Source organism: Euprymna scolopes, chromosome 45 (genome assembly GCF_053919585.1).
Source record: "Euprymna scolopes isolate OS-2025 chromosome 45, ASM5391958v1, whole genome shotgun sequence".
NCBI lineage: Eukaryota > Metazoa > Mollusca > Cephalopoda > Sepiida > Sepiolidae > Euprymna > Euprymna scolopes.
Window position 1 is genome coordinate 55,879,903 of NC_136526.1, and position 23,348 is coordinate 55,903,250.

At 28.6% G+C, this 23,348-nt stretch overlaps 1 protein-coding gene across 2 annotated transcripts in view; it reads left to right on the plus strand.

Moving 5' to 3' along the window:
* Positions 1 to 22,963, plus strand: part of LOC145269703 (uncharacterized) — a 42,625-nt gene extending 19,662 nt beyond the window's left edge. Inside the window, exons 1-2 of one of the 2 annotated variants that reach the window (XM_080125426.1) lie at positions 6,624 to 6,674; positions 21,244 to 22,963. In XM_080125426.1, the coding sequence (XP_079981552.1) occupies positions 21,353 to 22,555 (1,203 nt within the window). In that variant the 5' untranslated portion in view covers positions 6,624 to 6,674; positions 21,244 to 21,352 and the 3' untranslated portion in view covers positions 22,556 to 22,963. Of the gene's footprint in view, positions 1 to 6,623; positions 6,675 to 21,243 lie in introns of those variants that run through there. The other variant, XM_080125427.1, reaches the window with a different exon arrangement.
* Positions 22,964 to 23,348: the final 385 nt, after the last annotated feature.

Below are 23,348 nucleotides of genomic sequence, written 5' to 3' on the forward strand. Positions count from 1 at the left end.
ATATTGTGATAAGTGTTTCAGTGTGAACAGGTATGGCATAATAAATTATGGGGTTTATCTATTTTATTTTTACTTTCGTCATATTTTACTTTTGTTTTGATACCACCAAATTCGAAGCTATCTCTTTACAACCCTTTCTTTTCATAAACTATCATCTATAAATATAAAAGCGAAAATGTATGTATGTATGTATGTATGTATGTATGTATGTATGTATGTATGTGTGTTCGCTTTTTCTGTATGTCTACAAAAGGCTTCTTTCAGAGAAGCGGTCGTTTGCTTCACAACATTTTCAAACTTTTTATATCACATATAAATCGTGATATTTCACAGTTAACAATGAAGCTCGCCTGACTATTTAATTTGCTCGATTTCGGGAAGATAAATATTCAACATTTGTCGCTCGCTGCATGTGGGTTAGTCCTTTTCCTATAACATCTTGGGGGGAAAAAAACAAAAAAGTGTTAAGCAGTAAATGAAATCCCGCAGTCAAACTTGACCTCATTAACTCATTAAAACACACACATGCTAAATCCAAGTAATTAAATAAATTCAAACGCATTTCCGTTTGCATGTCACGGTGGGGCAATGGTTAATGTTGCAACAACTTTCCCACAACGGTATAGGTTCGATCCTCATACTTACTTTTTTTTTAACCTCACCCCCACCTCCAAACACCCGGGCAACGCCGGGTACCCCTCGCTAGTACTTTCATAAATCAGAGTCCATTTTCTGTAGGCTGTTTTTGAACCCAGTCAACGACGTGTACTTTTGCTAGTAAATAAAATAAAATAAAATAAAAGGTGTCAATGATTAGCAATATGAAGACCGGTTTCAACATTTGATATAGTAAATTTATTGAAGGAAACATCTTATTTTTTTATGTATGTGTGCTCTGTTGTTGCAGAAAAGAAGAAATGATGAAATTTGTTTTTGATTCCGGAATTAAATGAGCGATTTTTCTGGACTTGAGGAAGTAATTATTGAATAAGAAACAACGAAATGGAGTTTCATTCTATATTCAAAAGCAACTTTATTTGTCATCTTTGTTAGTAGCGTGTACAAGAGAGAAACAGGTTAGTAGAAGAGTTCGGTGTTTGTGCACGCTTGTATTTATAGTCGTGAAAAGAGTTCCTCATGTGGAAACGAAGATTAGATATCTGACAATTCGATATAGGTCAGCCCTGTTGAAAGAGAGAAAGAGAGAGAAAAGGATTTAATGTATTTACGTATGTAGGAACGTGCGTCCAACAGCAGAGACAGGGTAAAGGGTTAGTGTTTCGTGGTAAGAAAGTGTACGTGCATGAAGCGCATGTGGAAGCAAGTTTTCACGATAGACATGTTAACGTTGTATCCACGTTCGGCCTGGGGCCAAAGCCTCAGGCTAAGTCTGCTGCCCGACAGGGTCAGGAGGAAAGAGAGAGACAGAGAGAGAAAGAGAGAGAGAGAGAGAGAGAGAGAGAGAGAGAGAGAGAGAGAGAGAGAGAGCGGTTTGTGATTTCGCCTTTTATGTACTCAGTCACGTGATTGAGAGCTGGCTTGTGACTGGACAAGCCAGGGAGAAAATGGATTTCAAATCTCGAGCCGCAAGAATTAGCTCCTGCCTGTTATTGTAGCAAGTTCTGACTCTTTCATAATGTTCCTTAAAGAAAAATAAGGCAAAAAGGAATTAAATTTCTTCTTAGAATAAATTAGATCCAGTTATGGGGAAATTCTTTACATGCAAATATGTCCGAGTCGATTGTCCAAGTAGGTATCCTGCTCGGCTTGAAAAACGAGCAATGTTGAGCGGCAAAAACATATTTTATCTTTTAGATGGGTCATGCGTTTTTGTGCTATATTGGTTAGCCTGGGGCCAAAGCTCACAGGCGGTTTGCTGACAGCCAGTAGAAAGAAAAGAGGCGATTCATGCATAATGTCTTTTATATGCTTTGGGTGGCTCCAACAAAGCTGTCAGAAAAAGATTTGAGAAATGTGTTTTTCTTTGAGCGTTGATTGGATGGAAAGTGGATACCCTCAATCACGTGATATTCCTCTGTTTTATGTCCACATTAACAGACAAAATTTACTTTTTATCTCCACAGAATTTGCATGGGTGGATATAGCAAATGTGCGCGTAACTGAAATGTTATTTATTTATTTTAATATCTCTGACGTATTCCTACAAATGTTTTGGTCTTAAATTATTTTTCTGTTTGGAAAAAAAGTCTTGTTTGTTATCCATTTGCCGTGTTATTTGAGCAAGAAAAAATTAGGGTTAACCCTCCCCCGACAATAGCGCCGCCCCTGTAATGCAGAAGTGCCAAACGTTTTAGTTTTTAAAGTTTTATTCATTTAAAAACACATCATATCACAAACTTATTTTAATTATAAATTATGTACAAATAAAGGGAAATTTTATTATTTTATAAATTTCCAACAATTGTTATTTGTTTTTATTTCAATGAATTGCTTCACAATAAAAATTATTACGGGATGAAAAACCTTTCTAATAATTAAAAAATAAATAAATAAACAAAAGGGACGATTCTGAGTCAGCACTGCTCTTGTAACACGGTCGCATAAAATCTCGAGGAACTTTAGTTGACTATAACCAATTAGAATCTCTAAAAATCATAAACTTTTGTTAATTTTTACAACTTACCCCAGCGTATTATAAACACCTCAACCTCCCCATATTAAAAACGGCTTTCAGAAATGGAGAGTAGAAAACGTAATTGAGAGTAGAAAATGGATTGTGGATGCCTTATCTGCAGCTCCCGTTACCCTCGCTTCTCTGTATTTGTCCCTCAGTCCTCAATTTTTAATGAGTGATTTTTCTGACAAAGGGAGAAGAAAAAGCTCTTTTTCTAGCTTGACAGTATGGCAGAGATGTCAGAAATTTTCTGTTTCTATGTCTATCCTTGTAGCTATGTCTGGAGGTAAACGTTTTATCTGTGCTGATGTTATCCACCTGATAGTCAGGGACGCAAACCTTGGTTTAACCACTAAGGAGGCTGTCCTATCAGCAGGTGCAAAGTACTGGAGCTGCTGTATTGCCATTTGGTGAATGGATTCTGGACCATGCAGTAGCTTCTGGTGAGGCCTCTCGATGCCATATTAGTGGGTAATTGTTACGGTTTTACCTTATCATGTTCTACAAATAAAAAAAATTTCTTTGTTTCTTTTTCTCTCTTAGTTTCCCCTCTCTGTCCTGCTCTAAGCAAGTCTGACGACCTAGTCCACAAATTCCAAAATTCAATCATGGTAAGTTTCAAGAAAAATACACGATCAAACCCGGATCTCCAACTTCCAACGCAGACCCCCACGACCATGTCTCCTTCTCCAACATCAGGGGTCTACGTTCTAAACTTCTAGAGATTGAAACCGAATTACAGGAGACTAAACCTGACCTTTTATTTTTAAGTGAAACTGGCATTGGACAGGCTATTTCCCTAGATGAGTCCGTAATAAAAGGAAACTCTAACTTAACTTCTAAATCTGACCCCCAAGATGCCATGGGCATGGAATATGTGCCTATATTAAAGATGGCTTTTCATGTGGTAGGGATATCTCCAGAGAAGATCCTAACTTACCCTATATGAGCTTCCGGGTTGCACTAGCTCATAGTACTGTATATATATTTACTCTCTATCACCCCCACAACAGCGGAGTTACTATCTTTAAAAGCATATCTGAGAAAATTGACCACGTCCTATCTGCTTATCCTTCAGCTAACATTCACATATGTGGAGACATCAATGTTCACAATGTGGAATGGTTGACCCACTCACTCAAGACCGATGATGAGGGGAGGTTCTGTAATGATTTCTTCATATTCTTATGACCTCACTCAAATTGTTCACAAACCCACTCATGTGCCCGACAATGATGGCCAGTATGCGAGTCTACTAGACCTTTTTCTCACAACTTGCCCTGAACTATGTTCAGTTTCTGTTCTGTCTCCTCTTGGATCTTCCGACCACTCTGTTGTATCAATTAAGATAAAAATGAAATATAATAAGTCCCCAGACGTACCACTCCATCGTACAGTATATCAATACACTATGGCTGACTGGGATAGCTTTTATATCAGAATACTTTTATATCAGATCTACCTCTGTGTTCCATGTTTAAAAATGATGTGTCCTCTATAGTATCATACCTGACGGAATGGTTAATTGTGGGTATAGACCGTTTCATACTCTCGAAAAAGTTCCAACAAAAACCGTACAGCCAGCCATGGTTCTCTCCAGAATGTGCTGCTGCCATTATGCACAGAAATCACTTTTTCCACTACTTCCAACGTAATAGACGTATGGAAACTAAGGCCGCTTTCAGGACTGCCAGCAACCATTGTAAGAAAGTAATAAAGAACACAAGAGAGTTGTATGCTCAGTTCGTCAAGTCCAAAGTTTCTGAGAAGCAGCTTGGTTCCCACCAGTTTTGGCAAATAGCAAACAGAATCCTGAACACAAGTGTGTGCTCTATCCCAACTATCATCAATGGACCTCAGGTAATATCATCAGCATCAGACAAAGCCAAACTCCAAGAACTTTGCAGCTAATTCTACCCTTTGCGACCAAGGCCGCCAACCCCCAATATTTCCTCCTGTATCAGAAAACACACTATGTGATATATATATATCTGTACGTGATGTTGCCCCGCTAATCAAAAACCTTGATTCCAGTAAAGCAACTGGCCCTGATGATATTCCAATTATAGTACTCAAAAAACTTCAACCAGAACTAGCGCCCATACTTACAAAACTGTTTAAACGTTGTCTTAAGGAGAATTGCTTCCCATCACCCTGGAAAATCTCACCAGTATACCCTGTATTTAAGAATTCAGGTGATTACTCATCCCCCCTCTCAGTATAGGTCAATAAGTCTCCTGTGTGTCATGAGTAAGTTGCTGGAATCTGTGTTAAATAGAGAAGTAATTAATCATCTCAGCAAAAATAACCTTCTTAGTGACACTCAATATGGTTTCCGTTCTGCTAGATCTATAGCAGATGTGCTTACAGTTATATCTCATAGGATTAGCAAATCTCTCAACGGAGGCAACCTTTCTATGGCAATTGCTCTTGACATATCTAAGGCCTTTGATAGGGTATGGCATGAAGGTTTACTTAACAAGATATCTTGCTATGATATAGCTGAAAATGTCTTTTAAATTATTAAATCATTTCTTTCTGACAGGTTCATAAGAGTAGTAGTTGATGGGCAAAAATCATAAGCTCACAGTATTAATGCTGGAGTCCCTCAGGGGTCCATCCTGGGCCCAACTCTATTCCTGATCTACATTAATGATCTTCCAAATCACATCCTTACATCATTTGTAGACATTTATGCTGATGACACTACCATTTATGGTAGCACATCTAAGTCAGTAAACGAGCAAGTTCTCTCCAATTCTCTCTCCTCTGATCTTGAACATGTGGTACAATGGGGAAAGGAGTGGCTGGTTACTTTTAATGCATTTAAAACCAAGCTTCTCTCTTTACATCATCAACGTTCTGATTCCCATCTGGCATCAGTGGAAATGAATGGCTCTCGTCTTGAGGAGGCCTCAAGTTTTGACAAGCTTCTGGGCTTGACCGTTACTCAGGATCTTAAATGGAACAGGTACATCAAATCTGTTGCCAAGGCCGCTGGAAAAATGGTGGGATCATTCTAGCGATCCAATAGATATCTCACTGCTGATACAATTCTCTATCTATATAAGAGCCAGGTACGTCCAAGGATGGAATACTGTTGTCATATCTGGGCAGGAGCTGCTAGAAAGGACTTGTTCTGCCTTGATAGAGTTCAAAATAGACTTCGTAGTCTCACAGAACATATCCTTTTCTCTTCCTGCAACCTCTATCTCAGAGAAGAGATGTTGCGAGTTTGTCTCTGCTGTATCGATATTTTCATAGAAAGTGTTCGACTGAGCTTCAGTCTATGATCCCCCCTCATCAAACTTTCACAAGAAATACTCGTCTAGCTGAAAACACTATCAATAATTCCCCCCACCCCCAATTGTTATCTGTGCCCAAACCTAAACGTAGATTCCATGAACAAAGCTTCTTTAACTGCACGCCTATGGAATTGTCTTCTATTTTCCTGCTTTCCAGCTGACTACAATATGGTTGTCTTCAAGTCTAACGTAAACAAGTTCTTGATAAGCCGTTCCATATAAGTTAACAAATTTACCGAATCTGCATTATTACTAGCGATTGCTATTGTACAATTTCTAAACCCTTATAACCTCGAGTGGCCTCTTGGCCTTGATAAGTGGTGATGCCTATGTAAAAAAAAAAAAAAAAAAAAATATCCCTCAAAGTCGTTCTTAACATGGGGTGGTCGGTTGGGAGGTGTTTAGTCCAAAAGCCGTTTTTAACATGGGGAGGTTGGGGTGTTTATCATACTCTGGTCGCTCTGGGGTAAGTCGTAAAAATTAACCTAATTTTTTTTTATTTTCTTTAAGCTAATTGATCATTTTACGTGATTTTATTAACAATAAGTTTATTTCTGACTAAAACCGAAAAATATATTGCTTTGGTCTTTATTTTCAACATTTTTGATTTTATGCGGAGCTGATTTTCGGCGTCACCCACCATTTTGAATTTTGACTGCGGACTGGATACTAAATTCGAAAATCTTTCCACGAATCCACGCGTTCATTTTTAAGCGAAAGAAAATCAGATAAAAGTAAGTATAATGTTACTTGAATTAGTTTATGTCTTTGGAGATGTGTTTTTTTTTGTTTTTTTTACATTTTTCTTTATTTAAAAAAAAAACAAAAACAAGAAAAAACTTTTCAATTATTTGGTCAATGTGTACTAGTGTCGGTTGTCCAACCTGCAAAGGGTGTTTATTCCGAAAGCCGTTCTTAAGATGAGGAGGTTGAAAATAAGATAATGCAGGTTAACAATACACAGGTGTATGAAAAAGTAAAAAATAAATTAAAATAAAATATTACCAAAGGCAAGATAAGTTACTCTTCTACCTATCTGGAAAAGTTTTTAGTGCTTTTACTCACTTTAAAACGTGTAATCGGTTCGAAAATTATACAGTGCTTATCGATATATGCAAAAAAGGGGCACTTGTACAGTTTAATCAAGAGATTAAAACATGAAAATATCGAAAAAAGTTTAAATTGTACGTATCCGTTATGGAATGAAGTTTTCCAAAAAAAAATTTCACATCAAGTAGTTTTTTTTTACAGCGAAAAAAACAATTTGTTATGATAACAGCAAAAGGTTCGATTTTTATAGGCACCGCCAAAACTGGGGGGGAGGGGGTACTTTTTGACGGACCGTCTTTTTAAAAATCTACCAAAAATCAAGTAATTATCCGATCAATACGAAATTTTCAGCGATTATGAACTTTATAACAGTGTACTTATTTTTCATAAACGATATTTATATATGTATATTTTTTTTGCTTAACCCCCCTTGTTTTGAGGGGGTAGAAATATGCTTAAAATAATCATCTGAAACTGAACACAACATATTGTGTTGTTGTAAGGGACAGAATTATAGATTAAAAAAAAAAAATGTTTGCATACGTTATTTTGACGTCTGAATATCAGAACTTCGATTGTGTTTAATTATCCTGCTTTTGAGTTTTGAAGTGTGAAATTCGGTGAATATGTTAAGTAAAATAATTAATTTAAGTTAAGCAAAACAAACATTTTTTTTTTAATATGTATAGGAAAAAAGCCATTTTAAAATCTTTGATGAATAAATTAAGAATTTTTTTTAGCGAGCCGAATAATGCATGACCATTATTAAACAGGGCATGCTTTGAAGAATCGATAAAAAAAAAATCGATAAATATTGTGCCCTTTGTGTTAAAAATAGCATCATTTTTTCGATCCCGTTTGAAAACTTTTGCCACTTTCGACTACGGTGGACCAAACGCGCTGAAATAATTTTTTTTTATTCTGCTTTAGCCTGGCCCCCACACACATACACATTAAAAACCAACTCAGACAAATGGTCACCCATCTGGTACTGGCCAACCTCAGCGTTAATAATACATTGAAATTTTCGTCACTGAAAAATAAGTTTTTTTTGGCCTGTTTGGTCTTCCATAGTTTGCTTTTTATCGAATACAAACGTAAACATTGTCGATCTAGAGTCTAGATCGACACAAAGTAACTGGTTGCCTATATGAAGAAGTGGAATTATTTTAAATCCAGGTACTTATATTATAATATTTTTGCATATTCTCATAGAAAATCATCCTAAATCTTACTTAAACAACAACTAAATAAATTATTTCAAAAACGTTTTTTTTATATATATATATTTATGTACGTTTTTGTGCAAGACAAAAAATGTCAATTGTTAACTTTTTGGGAAAATTTAACATTTAAAATTTAATTAAAAATAGAAAAAGGTTTACATTATTCTTTTTTCTATATGATAAAATTCAGGGTTTTATCTTTCTGGGGGAAAAAAAGTTACTCAGAAATAATGGATTTTAATAAATGTAATTTCGTTTTAAAAAACAACAACAACTTGATTTTTCGGCCATTTTTGGCGGTGCCTAGATTTTTAGGAAGAAAAGCTAGTATTAAAGATGGGGAGGGAGTGTCGGCGTTTTAAATGAAGTTATCTCCCCGTGGCGTTTCTAACCTCCAAACAAAAATTTAAAAAAATCGTTACTCATGCAGAGAGTGAGCAGTGCTGAAATAACGTTATTATTTAAAAAGCCATTCTTAACATGGGGAGGGAGGGTGTTTTGTACCTATTCTGTACCTTACAATTGAAAAAAAAATGGGTTTGTATTACTATACACATTGATTCGAAAAAGTTGTCAAAAAACAAATATGTAACAAATAAATGTTATCAAAGGCAAGATAAGTTAACTTTCAACCTAACTGGATAATTTTTTTGTGTTTTTATTTATTGTAAAATGTTTATTCAGCTTGAAAAACATCCAGTGTTTACTGATGCATTGGAAAATTCAAAATGGCGCTGAACTATCTGCTAAACACTGTAAGTTTGGGAAAATGAGGTAAAAATAAAAAACTATATCACATACTGTTAAAAACCCACCGAATATATGTCAGCGTATGTCACAGTAACATATATTGTGCTAGTTTCTAACAGTATTTTGCATATTTTTTATTTTAAACTCATTTTCCCAAACGTACTGTGTTCAGCAGAGAGTTTGGTGCCATTTTGAATTTGCCAACACATGTAAACACTGTATGTTTGTGGAACTGAATAAACATGTTACATTAAATAAAAACACTAAAAAATTATCCAGTTGGGAAGAAAAGTAACTTATCTTGCCTTTGATGAGATTTATTTGCTATATATTTGTTTTTTGACAACGTTTTCGAATCTATGTGTACAGTAAAACAAACCCCCAAAAAACATATAAAACTTCAATTAAACGTGGAAATCACTCTCTTCATTAGCACCAAAAAATCTAAGATGTCTGCCTTCAACGCGCTCTAATAAAAACGTGTTTTTCTGCTGTAAAAAAACAAAAAAACTACTCGATCAAATTAAGTGTAATTTTTTTTTTCGGAGATTGTCACTTCAAAACGGATATGTACAATATAACCTTTTTTCGATATTTTCATTTTTTTAATGTCTTGATTAAACTGTACAAGTACCTCGTCCATTTTTGCAAGGTAGGAAAACTGGTTAGTTAATGAATAAATATCGATTGAAAACACATTTTATGACCGTTCTTGAAGAAGATATTGTCTTTAAAAGAGAATACACATCCAATAATATTTTTTTTAATATTTTTACTTGTTTACTGTTGTTTGAAAAAATAAAATAGATTTTTCTAAGTTCGTTTTCTACCTAGCTTGGTAAGTCATTTAAAAGTGTTTATTTAGTTAAAAAACAAACAAACAAAAATAACAAGTAATGTTGTGTGTTACTTTTGAAAAAAAAAATAGATGTCTTCAAAAATAGAAAATTAAAGAAAATACTGAGGTAAATATAGTTTTAAAACGAGCCCATCCCTTCCAAAAGAAAATAAATTTGTATATTTTTCAGGTAATGTCCACGATCACTGCTCAGAAATAAATCAAACAACCAGAAGTAAATACAGTTGATTATGTAACAAAACTGAACAGAAGACACGGAAAACGAAATCATGTATATATTAAAAAATTACTTTAGTTTTTAACATTTCTTGTGTTATTATGAAACAAAAAAAAAGAAAAGAAAATGCTCCTTGTATTATCAAATAATAAAACAAAGATGGAGTACTGCTGCCACATCTGGGCTGGAGCTTCAAAAAACAGCCTACCTGCCTTGACAAAGTACAAAATAGACTTCGTGGCTTAGTGGGGGATGCTCTCTTCTCTTCCCTGCAACCTCTCTGCCACAGAAGAGACGTTGCAAGCCTGTCTTTGTTTTATCGTTATTCCCATGGCAAGTGCTCATCCGAGCTCCAATCTCTTGTTCCCCCTCGCCAATCCTTCATGATAAAAATCCGTCTAGCTAAAACCACTGTCAGTAATTTCCCCCACTCTTTATCTGTGCCTAAATCAAAACGTAGATTCCATGAACATAGCTTTTTCTGAGAAGTCCACGCCTGTGGAATTCTCTTCTGTATGTTTGTTTCCCACCTGACTACAACTTGGACGTCTTGAAGTCCAACATATACAAATTCCTGATTAATCGCCCTCTTAAGTAAGATGCTTTATCAAATCTCCAACACCAGCTATTACTACGATATTATCCCATTAATTATTGCACACAAAATAACCCTTATCCCCGAGTGGCTTACGGGCCTTGATAAGTGGTGATCCTCATGTAAACAAAAAAAAACAAATATTTTATTTAGAAAAATTAATTTAATTTTAACACTTTTTCTGTTCACAAAACACCAAGAGGCACTTCTGCAATATGCGGATAACAACTATCTTTTCTTCATGTGTTTCATTAAACTGTCGCTAGGTGGCACTTCTCAGTCAAAAAACATTTAAATTATTAATTTGTTGTTGACCCTTCAAAGTTGCTTTAATTAAAAAATGTTTCATTTAAAATATTTATTTGCAAGACTAAACAAGTAAAAATAATTTAAAAAATATTATGGAGGTGCATAGTCACCTTTAAAATTGTTATTGAATTGAAAATAAATCATGTCAGTTATAAGTCTAATCATTTTTATTGAAGTGTTGGGAGGAAATGGTAATTTTTTGTTTGATTTTTTTAGGTGTTTATGGAGTAAATTTAAACATTTTTTTGATGGGGACATTTGTATATAATAATGGTATATCTTAGCTGTGTATAGTTTTATTGGGAACATAATTTTCATTTCCTAAATTAACCATTTAAATATGCTATAGTGTTCATTTCTTATGGTCTCTACATGTCTTCCAGGACAAGAATTCATCTAGTCTGGTGGAATATCCAGATTCTTGCTCTTACTTGAAATAACATGCCTTGGAGAAGGTGCTTTATTCCTCGTAAAAGATTGAGTTAATAAAGAAGTTGGGAACATAATTTTCCTCTCCGCAATTGACCATTTGCATATGTTATACTGTCTTCTTTGTGACGTCTTGATCTTACTGGATTCCAGGACAAGAATTCATCTAGTCTGGTTGAGTATGAAGCTTCTTGCTCTTACTTGAAGTAAAATCACTTGGAGAAGGTGCACTATTCCTCGTAAAAGCTAATGTAAGTTAGCCATAGTGAAGAGATCTTATTTGGGCACAGAATACTATTATGCCAGGTTATAAAGAGGACCTTAGACACTCAAGGCATTCAAGTTTCTCAGGAAAATTGTTTTATTTTGCATGGAAATTTTTTTCATTTTTGGCCTTGATTGAGTTTTGACAATGTTTCCATGCTTCAAGTTCTTTATATCTTCAAATATTTATTTATTGGGTTTAGTTTGATTGTTTTGCAGAAAAAATATTGGGTATTTCCATCTCAAAGCATCCAGACCATGACACCCTTACCTCACAGATTTTTTTCCAAACTTTCACCATATGTTGGTATCATAAAAACTAGGGAATCCTGAAACTTTGAGCTTTTAACTCTAAGCGGTTCCAGAAATATCGCAATTTTGGTATTTTATGTACATCGTGTCGAGGCGCAAATTCGCAAAATTATGAAATTACGTTTTTGGGCATAAATCAATTTCTAGACTAGGTAGAACCTTGAAAATTTGCAAGGACAAGGTTTTCCATACGAGGAATCCAAAAATCACATTTAGAACCTCTGAAAATGAAGTGTTTCTGAGTTATTGAACTTTTAAGCTGAAATTTGGGTATTGGTCTAAGGTGACCCCAAAAAAAAACATGTGGCACTATTGGTAATTGAATTTTTTTTTATTCCTAGACATTCTTGATAGTCTGCACTTAAATTCCTCCAAAAAAGGTGTTTGGTTCTTTCCTCGTTAGCTCACAATCGAACCTCAAAGATGGACAGTTTTATGAACCTCACTTCCAGACAGACGCCTCGAGGTGATATATGTAAAATACCAAAATTGCGATATTTCCAGAACCGCTTGGAGTTAAAAGCTCAAATTTTCAGGATTCCCTAGTTTTTATGATACCAACATATGGTGAATGTTTGGAAAAAATCTGACAGGTAAGGGTGTCAAAGATGTTTTTTTCTGGATAATTTGAGATGGAATTACTCTATTTTGATTTTTGACTTTGCAGAGCATGACCGAGGAAAGAAAAAAGAAAACATTAATGTTTGGTGCATTTTAGGTTAGAATGCCAGTATTGGATATATTTCGAATATATTTTTTAAATACCAGCTTTTAAATAGAATGACATATTTAATAATATCTTCCTTAGAATATCAGCACTGGCTTTATAGGTGATGTCACTATATTTAAGTTCTTTAAAAGAGATTTTAAAAAATAATGTCAAAGTTAACTTCATGAACACGTATGGTTATAAAATTCATGATACAATAACAATTTATTTTAAGGACTTTGGACATATCAATTTTCAATAATAATGTTAATTCATTTATTATTATTATCCTAAAATTTATTATTATTATCCTAAAATTTATTATTATTATCCTAAAATTTATTATTATCCCAAAATTTATTATTATTATCCTAAAATTTATTATTATTATCCTAAAATTTATTATTATCCTAAAATTTATTATTATTATCCTAAAATTTATTATTATTATCCTAAAATTTATTATTATTAATATCCTAAAATTTATTATTATTATCCTAAAATTTATTATTATTATCCCAAAATTTATTATTATTATCCTAAAATTTATTATTATTATCCTAAAATTTATTAATATCCTAAAATTTATTATTATTATCCTAAAATTTATTATTATTATCCTAAAATTTATTATTATTAATATCCTAACATTTATTATTATTATCCTAAAATTTATTATTATTATCCTAAAATTTATTATTATTATCCTAAAATTTATTATTATCCTAAAATTTATTATTATTATCCTAAAATTTATTATTATTATCCTAAAATTTATTATTATCCTAAAATTTATTATTATTATCCTAAAATTTATTATTATTATCCTAAAATTTATTATTATTACTATCCTAAAATTTATTATTATTATTATCCTAAAATTTATTATTATTATCCTAAAGTTATTATTATTATTATCCTAAAATTTATTATTATTTTTATCCTAAAATTTTCTTTTTATTATTATTTTTATCCTAAAATTTATTATTATTATACTAATATTTATTATTATTATCCTAAAATTTATTATTATTTTTATCCTAAAATTTATTATTATTATTATCCTCAAATTTATTATTATTATACTAATATTTATTATTATTATCCTAAAATTTATCATTATTATCCTAAAATTTATTATTATCCTAAAATTTATTATTATTTTTATCCTTAAATTTTATTATTATTTTTATCCTAAAATTTTATTATTTTTATCCTTAAATTTATTATTATTATTATCCTTAAATTTATTATTATTATTATCCTAAAATTTATTATTATTATCCTAACATTTATTATTAATTTTATCCTAAAATTTATGCTTAGTATTCTAAAATTTATTATTTTTATCCTAAAATTTATTATTATTTTTCTAAAATTTATTATTATTATTATCCTAAAATTTATTATTATTATCCTAAAATTAGTTATTATTATTCTAAAATTTATTATAATTATTATCCTAAAATTTTATTATTATTATTATCCTACAATTTTATTATTATTTTTATCCTACAATTTATTATTATTATTATTATCCTAAAATTTTTTATTATTATCCTAAAATTTATTATTATTATTATTATCCTAAAATTTATTATTATTATTATTATCCTAAAATTTATTATTATTATCCTAAAATTTATTATTGTTATCCTAAAATTTATTTTTATTATCCTTAAATTTATTATTATTATCCTAACATTTATTATTAATTTTATCCTAAAATTTATTCTTATTATTCTAAAATTTATTATTTTTATCCTAAAATTAATTATTATTTTTCTAGAATTTATTATTATTATTATCCTAAAATTTGTTATTATTATTCTAAAATTTATTATTATTATTATCCTAAAATTTTATTATTATTTTTATCCTACAATTTATTATTATTATTATTATCCTAAAATTTTTTATTATTATCCTAAAATTTATTATTATTATTATCCTAAAATGTATTATTATTATCCTAAAATTTATTATTATTATACTAATATTTATTATTATTATCCTAAAATTTTTTATTGTTATCCTAAAATTTATTATTGTTATCTTAAAATTTATTATTATTTTCCTAAAATTTATTATTGTTATCCTAAATATTATTATTATTATTATCCTGAAATTTATTATTATTATTATCCTAAAATTTATAATTTTTATCCTAAAATTTATTATCATTGTCCTAAAATTTATTATTATCCTAAGATTTATTATTATTTTTCTTCTAAAATTTATTATTATTATCTTAAAATTTATTATTATTATCATCTTAAAATTGATTATCATTATCTTAAGATTTATTATCCTAAAATTTATTATTATTACCCTTAAATTTATTATTATTATTATCCTAAAATTTAGTATTATTATCCTAAAATTTAGTATTATTATCCTAAAATTTAGTATTATTATCCTAAAATTTAGTATTATTATTATTATTATCATTGTTGTTATTATTATTATTATTATCCTAAAATTTATTATTATTATGATCCTAAAATTCTGAATTTGTCTCAATCTCAAATCTTAATGTCATTATCTCATTTCTAGCAAACCTTTCAAACTTAATGATTAATGAAATCTGCATGAATTTAAATATATTTAAGCATATTTTACAACTTGGTCATGCCAGGGGTTACAAATATATATCGGGTACAATATAATAATAGAGAATTGACTCTATAACAATAAACACACAATCTACACACATCAAATCATCATATTCAAGTTGTTTTCTGAAGGATATAGAAAAAATTATTATTATCATCCTAAACTTTATTATTATTATTATTGTTATTATTATTATTATTATTATTATTATTCTAAAATTTATTATTATTATTCTAAAATTTAGTATTATTATCCTTAAATTTATTATTATTATTATCATTATCCTAAAATTTATTATTATTATTATCCTAAAATTAGTTATTATTATTCTAAAATTTATTATAATTATTATCCTAAAATTTTATTAATGTTATTATCCTTAAATTTTATTATTATTTTTATCCTACAATTTATTATTATTATTATTATCCTAAAATTTTTTATTATTATCCTAAAATTTATTATTATTATTATTATCCAAAAATTTATTATTATCCTAAAATTTATTATTGTTATTTTTCTAAAATTTATTATTATTTTCCTAAAATTTATTATTATTATTTTTCTAAAATTTATTATTATTTTCCTAAAATTTATTATTGTTATCCTAAAATTTATTTTTATTATCCTTAGATTTATTATTATTATCCTAACATTTATTATTAATTTTATCCTAAAATTTATTCTTATTATTCTAAAATTTATTATTTTTATCCGAAAATTAATTATTATTTTTCTAAAATTTATTTTTATTATTATCCTAAAATTTATTATTAATATTATCCTAAAATTTATTATTATTATCCTAATATTTATTATTATTATTATCCTAAAATTTATTATTATTATCCTAAAATTATTTTATTATTAGTATCCTAAAATTTATTATTATTATACTAATATTTATTATTATTATTCTAAAATTTATTATTGTTATCCTAAAATTTATTATTGTTATCTTAAAATTTATTATTATTTTCCTAAAATTTATTATTGTTATCCTAAATATTATTATTATTATTATCCTGAAATTTATTATTATTATTATTATCCTAAAATTTATAATTTTTATCCTAAAATTTATTATCATTGTCCTAAAATTCATTATTATCCTAAGATTTATTATTATTTTTCTTCTAAAATGTATTATTATTATCTTTAAATTAATTATTATTATCATCTTAAAATTGATTATCATTATCTGAAGATTTATTATTATCCTAAAATTTATTATTATTACCCTTAAATTTATTATTATTATTATCCTAAAATTTATTATTATTATCCTAAAATTTAGTATTATTATTATCCTAAAATTGTGAATTTGTCACAATCTCAAATCTTAATGTCATTATCTCATTTCTAGCAAACCTTTCAAACTTAATGATTAATGAAATCTGCATGAATTAAAATATATTTAAGCATATTTTACAACTTGGTCATGCCAGGGGTTACAAATATATATTGGGTACAATATAATAATAGAGAATTGACTCTATAACAATAAACACACACTCTACACACATCAAATCATCATATTAAAGTTGTTTTCTGAAGGATATAGAAAAATTTATTATTATTATCCTAAAATTTAGTATTATTATTATTGTTATCATTATTATTATTATTATTATTATTATTATTATTATTATTATTATTATTATCCTAAAATTTATTATTATTATTATCCTAAAATTCTGAATTTGTCATCATATTCAATTTGTTTTCTGAAGGGTATAGAAAATTTATTATTATTATCCTAAAATTTATTATTATTATCCTAAAATTTGTTATTATTATGATTCTAAAATTTATTATTATTATTCTAAAATTTATTATTATTATTATTATTATTCTGAAGGGTATAGAAAATTTATTATTATTATCCTAAAATTTATTATTATTATCCTAAAATTTATTATTATTATTATTATTATTATTATTATTGTTATTATTCTAAAATTTATTATTATTATTATTATTATTATTATTATTATTATTATTATCCTAAAATTTATTATTATTATTATCCTAAAATTCTGAATTTGTCATCATATTCAATTTGTTTTCTGAAGGGTATAGAAAATTTATTATTATTATCCTAAAATTTATTATTATTATCCTAAAATTTGTTATTATTATGATTCTAAAATTTATTATTATTATTCTAAAATTTAGTATTATTATTATTATTATTCTGAAGGGTATAGAAAATTTATTATTATTATCCTAAAATTTATTATTATTATCCTAAAATTTATTATTATTATTATTATTATTATTATTATTGTTATTATTCTAAAATTTATTATTATTATCCTAAAATTTATTATTATTATCCTTAAATTTATTATTATTATTATTATTATTATTATTATTGTTATTATTCTAAAATTTATTATTATTATCCTAAAATTTGTTATTATTATGATTCTAAAATTTATTATTATTATTCTAAAATTTAGTATTATTATTATTATTATTCTGAAGGGTATAGAAAATTTATTATTATTATCCTAAAATTTATTATTATTATCCTAAAATTTATTATTATTATTATTATTATTATTATTATTGTTATTATTCTAAAATTTATTATTATTATCCTAAAATGTAGTATTATTATCCTTAAATTTATTATTATTATTATTATTATTATTATTATTGTTATTATTCTAAAATTTATTATTATTATTATCCTAAAGGTTATTATTATTTTTATCCTAAAATTTATTATTATTATTCTAAAATTTATTTTTATTCTATAGTGTATTATTATCAGAAATATCAGGATATAGAAAAGGTAACATATATTCCATGTTTTAAACTATAATTCGAATAAAATTTTGTTTGAAATGTAATTTCACAACTTTTGAGGTCAGAATTACAAGTATATTTTCTTTTTAATGTTATGAGTTCGCAAATACAGATTTTATTTTAGGAGTATTCCATTACACATGATGTACCTTAAACTTTCTTGTAATTGTACCTATTTACTCTGCCTCCCCAGGGGACAGAGTTAGACACCAGGGTCGTTTTTTAACGTGGAGAAAAGGCACGAAAATAAAAATTGTCTCAGTCGTGAAGGATTTCTCCTCCACCGAAAGAGAACAAGAAATAGAAGTGCAGCATCTGAAGAACAGATACTACACTTTGATCTTGACCAAAAGGCCAAGGATTAAACTTTCTTGTAATTGTAGTGAGCTTTTAAATTCTTAAATTTAAAATATTGTAAATATTTGTGTACATCTATGTTTTTGTTGACACTAAAAATCTTTTTAAAGTTTATAAGTAAGAATACTCACATTTCAGTATTTTTGTTTTAATAAAAAATCGAAATATTTTAGTTTAGTGTTAGTCAACTAATAAAATACATGAATATGTTTTAAAAAATATTGTTTGTTAATTAAATCTCCGATTTCACAAGGTCACTGGAACAAATCATAATTGTTTTTAGGATATGTAAACAAAAAATAATCATTTAAATATATAAAAATAACCAATATCTTTTGCTTTGATTGAAATTCAAATAAATAACTCATATTTTGTGTGGAAATTCAATTTTTCTCCATTTTATCCAATTAAATATGATCAATTTTCTAGTGGATTTTTTAAAAACATGTAAGTATTTTATGTGTAGATTTCTGTTGTTACTGAAATCTCATTTTATTTTAGGATCACTATAACAAACCATTAATTTATGAACACATACAGAATTAAAAACAACAACAAAATATATCATGTTTACATAATTCAAATAAAATTATTATGGTTTCTTAACTTAAATCTCTGTTTATATTCACAGAGTTAATGGAACAAACCATTATTTTTGTGCATGTAGGGGAAAGGAAAAAATACTGTTTGTTTTAAGGATATATAAAATATAAAATATCTTTGCTTAAATAATAATTCAAATAGAGACGATAAATAAAAAATATGGTTTATCAACTTAATAACTCTGTTCGTGTACATTAATTTTTTTAGATATGTGGAATAGAAAATACTCTTTATTTTATAGATACATTAAAACAGTATGTTTCGTTCAAGTATAATTTATATAAATAATTCTTATTTTGTGTCAAGGTATAACTGAGCATGTGTGGACGCATGTGAGAAAATTATCACCAGCAGACAAAGGATAGCTGACTGACGAAAATATTAGCAGCAGCTGTTAAAGCATGTATGTAAATTACCAAGTGTGTGTGAGCTTGTGTCGCAAAAAAAAAGGAGACAAAAATACAAGACAAGCAAATTGGACGCCAGGAAAGATGGTTGCGTAAATTTTAGGGATGGTTGGCTAGTGTCAGGGTTAGGTGATGGCTACAGAGACTTTTAAAAAGCACATGTGTGCAAACAAGGCTTAGGAAAGATAATGAAATGCGTTCTTTTGGAGGAACCTTGAATAAATGCATTTAACTTGCACTTAAAAAATGCTTATTTGTTTTATGTGTTTGTTCTTCTGTGATGGTATCTAACAGTGTGTGAGCCTGAGACATTTGTAGTGTAATGACACAGTAAAAAAAAATAATGGCCACGTAACAAAGCATATGTCTCATAAATTGATGTTGAATAATAATTAAATGAAAATCAGTTTCTTTGAAGTTTATGCCCCACAATACTCACAACTATCGGGTTAGAATCATGAAAATGCAGTTGAATTGTTGATAAAACATTGGATATGAAGCTTGAGCAAGGCCGATGAAAGCAGAGATGTGCACACATGCAGATTTTAGATGGATTTTTTTATCTACATTCTTGTGTCCCATAATAATAACCAGAATTGTAATTATCACCAAAAACAAAGAAATGTTTATATTTCAGGTCACGAAGATGTGAATTGTGAAAAATAAAAAATAAGATAGTAATAGTAATATTACATTTCAGGAATGCAGGTTGATGTCTATGTAAGACAGTTGATATAAACTACAGAAAAAGAGAGAAAGGGAAAATAGAAGACGGACAGCCTTTGAGCATGATTGACATTTCTCCACATTGCTGAGACACACACACAAACCAACCCCTATGACGAAACATCTCTCTGTTTGTTGATGGGGAAAAGCTTAATTGTAAATAAAACTTGATAAATTCGTTTCTCTGTTGATTTTAAATGACAGAAAAATTGTCAGGTGTATATATGATTTTAGCAAGCATTTGAAAAGTATATATACATTTAATACAAAAATTATTGTAAAGTGAAAAGTCCTCACGGGAAAGCAGGCTAAAAAATGATATTCTGGCAATGAATATAGATCATTCCACATCGACAATTATTGTGATAATAATGCAAATAAAATAAGATATTTTAGTTAATAAACCATATAAAAATAATTGAAAAATAGATGTGTACAAACATTTACAATATTTTAAATATGAGCATTTGAATACTTACCAATATTGTAAGTATTCAAATGCTCATATTTAAAATATTGTAAATGTTTGTACACATCTATTTTTCAATTATTTTTATATGGTTTATTAACTAAAATATCTTATTTTATTTGCATTATTATCACAACTATTAAGTAGATTTTATTTTTAATATACAATTTTTATCTATAAGTATTCCATTTCTAATAGTAATAAGTATTTTAATGCTTACATTCAAAATATTTAAATATTAGCACACATCTATTTCTAAATATTATTTATTATTGTACAATAATAAACTAAAATATCTTATTTCATTTGCAGAGTCAACCATTATTTTATGAACCTATGTATACTAAACTATATACACATAATTATCACAACTATTTAGATTAAAATTTGTTATTAATATAATGAATTCACAGTACAATTTTTATACTAGAAATATTCCATTTCACATGACATACTTAAAATATTCTTGCAATGGTGATAAGTATTCTAATGCTTATATTGAACATATTTGAATATTTGTGTACAATTTATTTTTTAAATAATATTATTGTACAGTTTATTAACTAAAACATCTTATTTTATTTGCAGGGTTTATAGCACAGACTATTTATGAACTTGTGAGGAATAAAACTATACATAGTCACATTCACAAAAGGCTTATTTTCGTATTTGAAGATCATATGAATTAAATGTGAACATGGGAAAACAAGCTGGAAAAAAAGCTTTTCCTTGCCAAGAGTGTAACTCATCACTCGCAACGATGTCAGATTTGAAAAAACATATGAGAATTCACACTGTTAACAAACTTTGCAAAGTGTGTGGGCTATCATTTTCTAAGGGAATCAAGTTACAAAAACACATGCAAACGCACAAGAGAGAAAAACATTGTCCATGCCAAGTTTGTGGAAATTCATATTCAACCAAATCTAATTTAAAAATCCACATGATGACACATACTGGCGAAAAACCCTTTTCTTGTGAACTTTGTGGCTCATCTTTTACAATGAAGTCAAGTCTGAAAATCCACCGGCGAACACATACAGGTGAAAAACCTTATTCCTGTCAGGTCTGTGGGGCATCATATGCGCAGAAAGGTGGTCTGCAGGCACATATGTACGGCCATACAGGAAATAAACCTTATTCATGCAAAGTGTGTGGATATGAGTGCATAGCAAGGTCAAACTTGCGTGACCACATGCGTATACACACTGGAGAGAAACCTTTTTCTTGTGAAGTCTGTGGAAAAGCATTTTCACTCCAATCGACTCTAAAAAAGCACATGTATACACACACTGGCGAAAAATTCCATTCTTGCGCTGTATGTGGAACTGCGTTTGTAACAAAGTCTGATCTGAAGACCCATATGCGTGTACATACTGGAGAGAAACCATATTCTTGTGCAGTTTGTGGCTCTTCTTTTAAATCAAGCAGCGGATTAAAATCACATGAACGGACACACAGTAGAGAAAACCACTACACTTGTTCCATCTGTGGATCTTTGTTTGCATCGCTATATGGACTAAATACACACAGAATAAAACACACTGGAGAAAAACCTTCCTGTGATATATGTAATGCGTCGTTCGCAGCCAAATATGTTTTGAAACAACACATGAGAGTTCACACTGGAGAGAAACCATATGCTTGCAAAATGTGCAACTCTGCATTTAATAGGTACAACAGTTTGAAACTTCACACATGGACGCACACCGGAGAAAAACCTTTTACCTGTGAAGTGTGTGGTGCAGGATTTAGCGAGAAAGCAAAGGTGACAGTACACATGCGAACACACACCGGAGAGAAACCTTATCATTGTGAATTTTGTGGGTCAACATATGCCAGCAGGCAACAGGTAACGAGACACAAGAGACTAATTCATGGATATGTAAAGAAAGTCTAAGTGCTTACAAGACACTACCCTCAAGTGTGTTCAGTCGCTTTATACAGGGGTTTGTTAAGACACTTTTTAGTTATAAATGATGAAACACAGTCTCTAAATTACGAATATATATAAATGGAAATCATGTAGAATTACAGTGAAATTTATTGTTTGACAAAAGAATACGATTATTAAAGTATTTCCTTGTCTCATGGATTATCAATGAATGGCTCATTTCATCAGAGGAAATGCTAATAGCAAAATAGATATTGGTAATTATTAAGTTTGCTTATCACATCAATTGGAGATTAATGTTGACAGTATTATACAACCTGTAATTGTTTTAATATATAAAAAGATACAATTGAAGACTAAATTATCATTTACAAGAATTTATTTACACCTTGATTATATATATATATATATATATATATATATATATATGTGTGTATATATATATATATATATATATATGTGTGTATATATATATATATATATATATATATATATATGTGTGTATATATATATATATGTGTATATATATATATATATATATATATATATATATATAGTCATAATATATTAAATCAGGAAAACTTATTTTTTCTGACAGTGACGGAGACAACAATACTAATTCATTGATATTCCAAGAAAATCTGAATGTCTACTAGATACTGCCTTTGCATTTATTTGATTATTTTATACAGTAGTTTGTAAGACACTTTGAAATGCAGATACTTAGAAATAAACCCTGATAAAGTATTCCCAAAATAGTCTGTGCAACCCTGTGCCCCTCTTGCTCAACAACACTCAA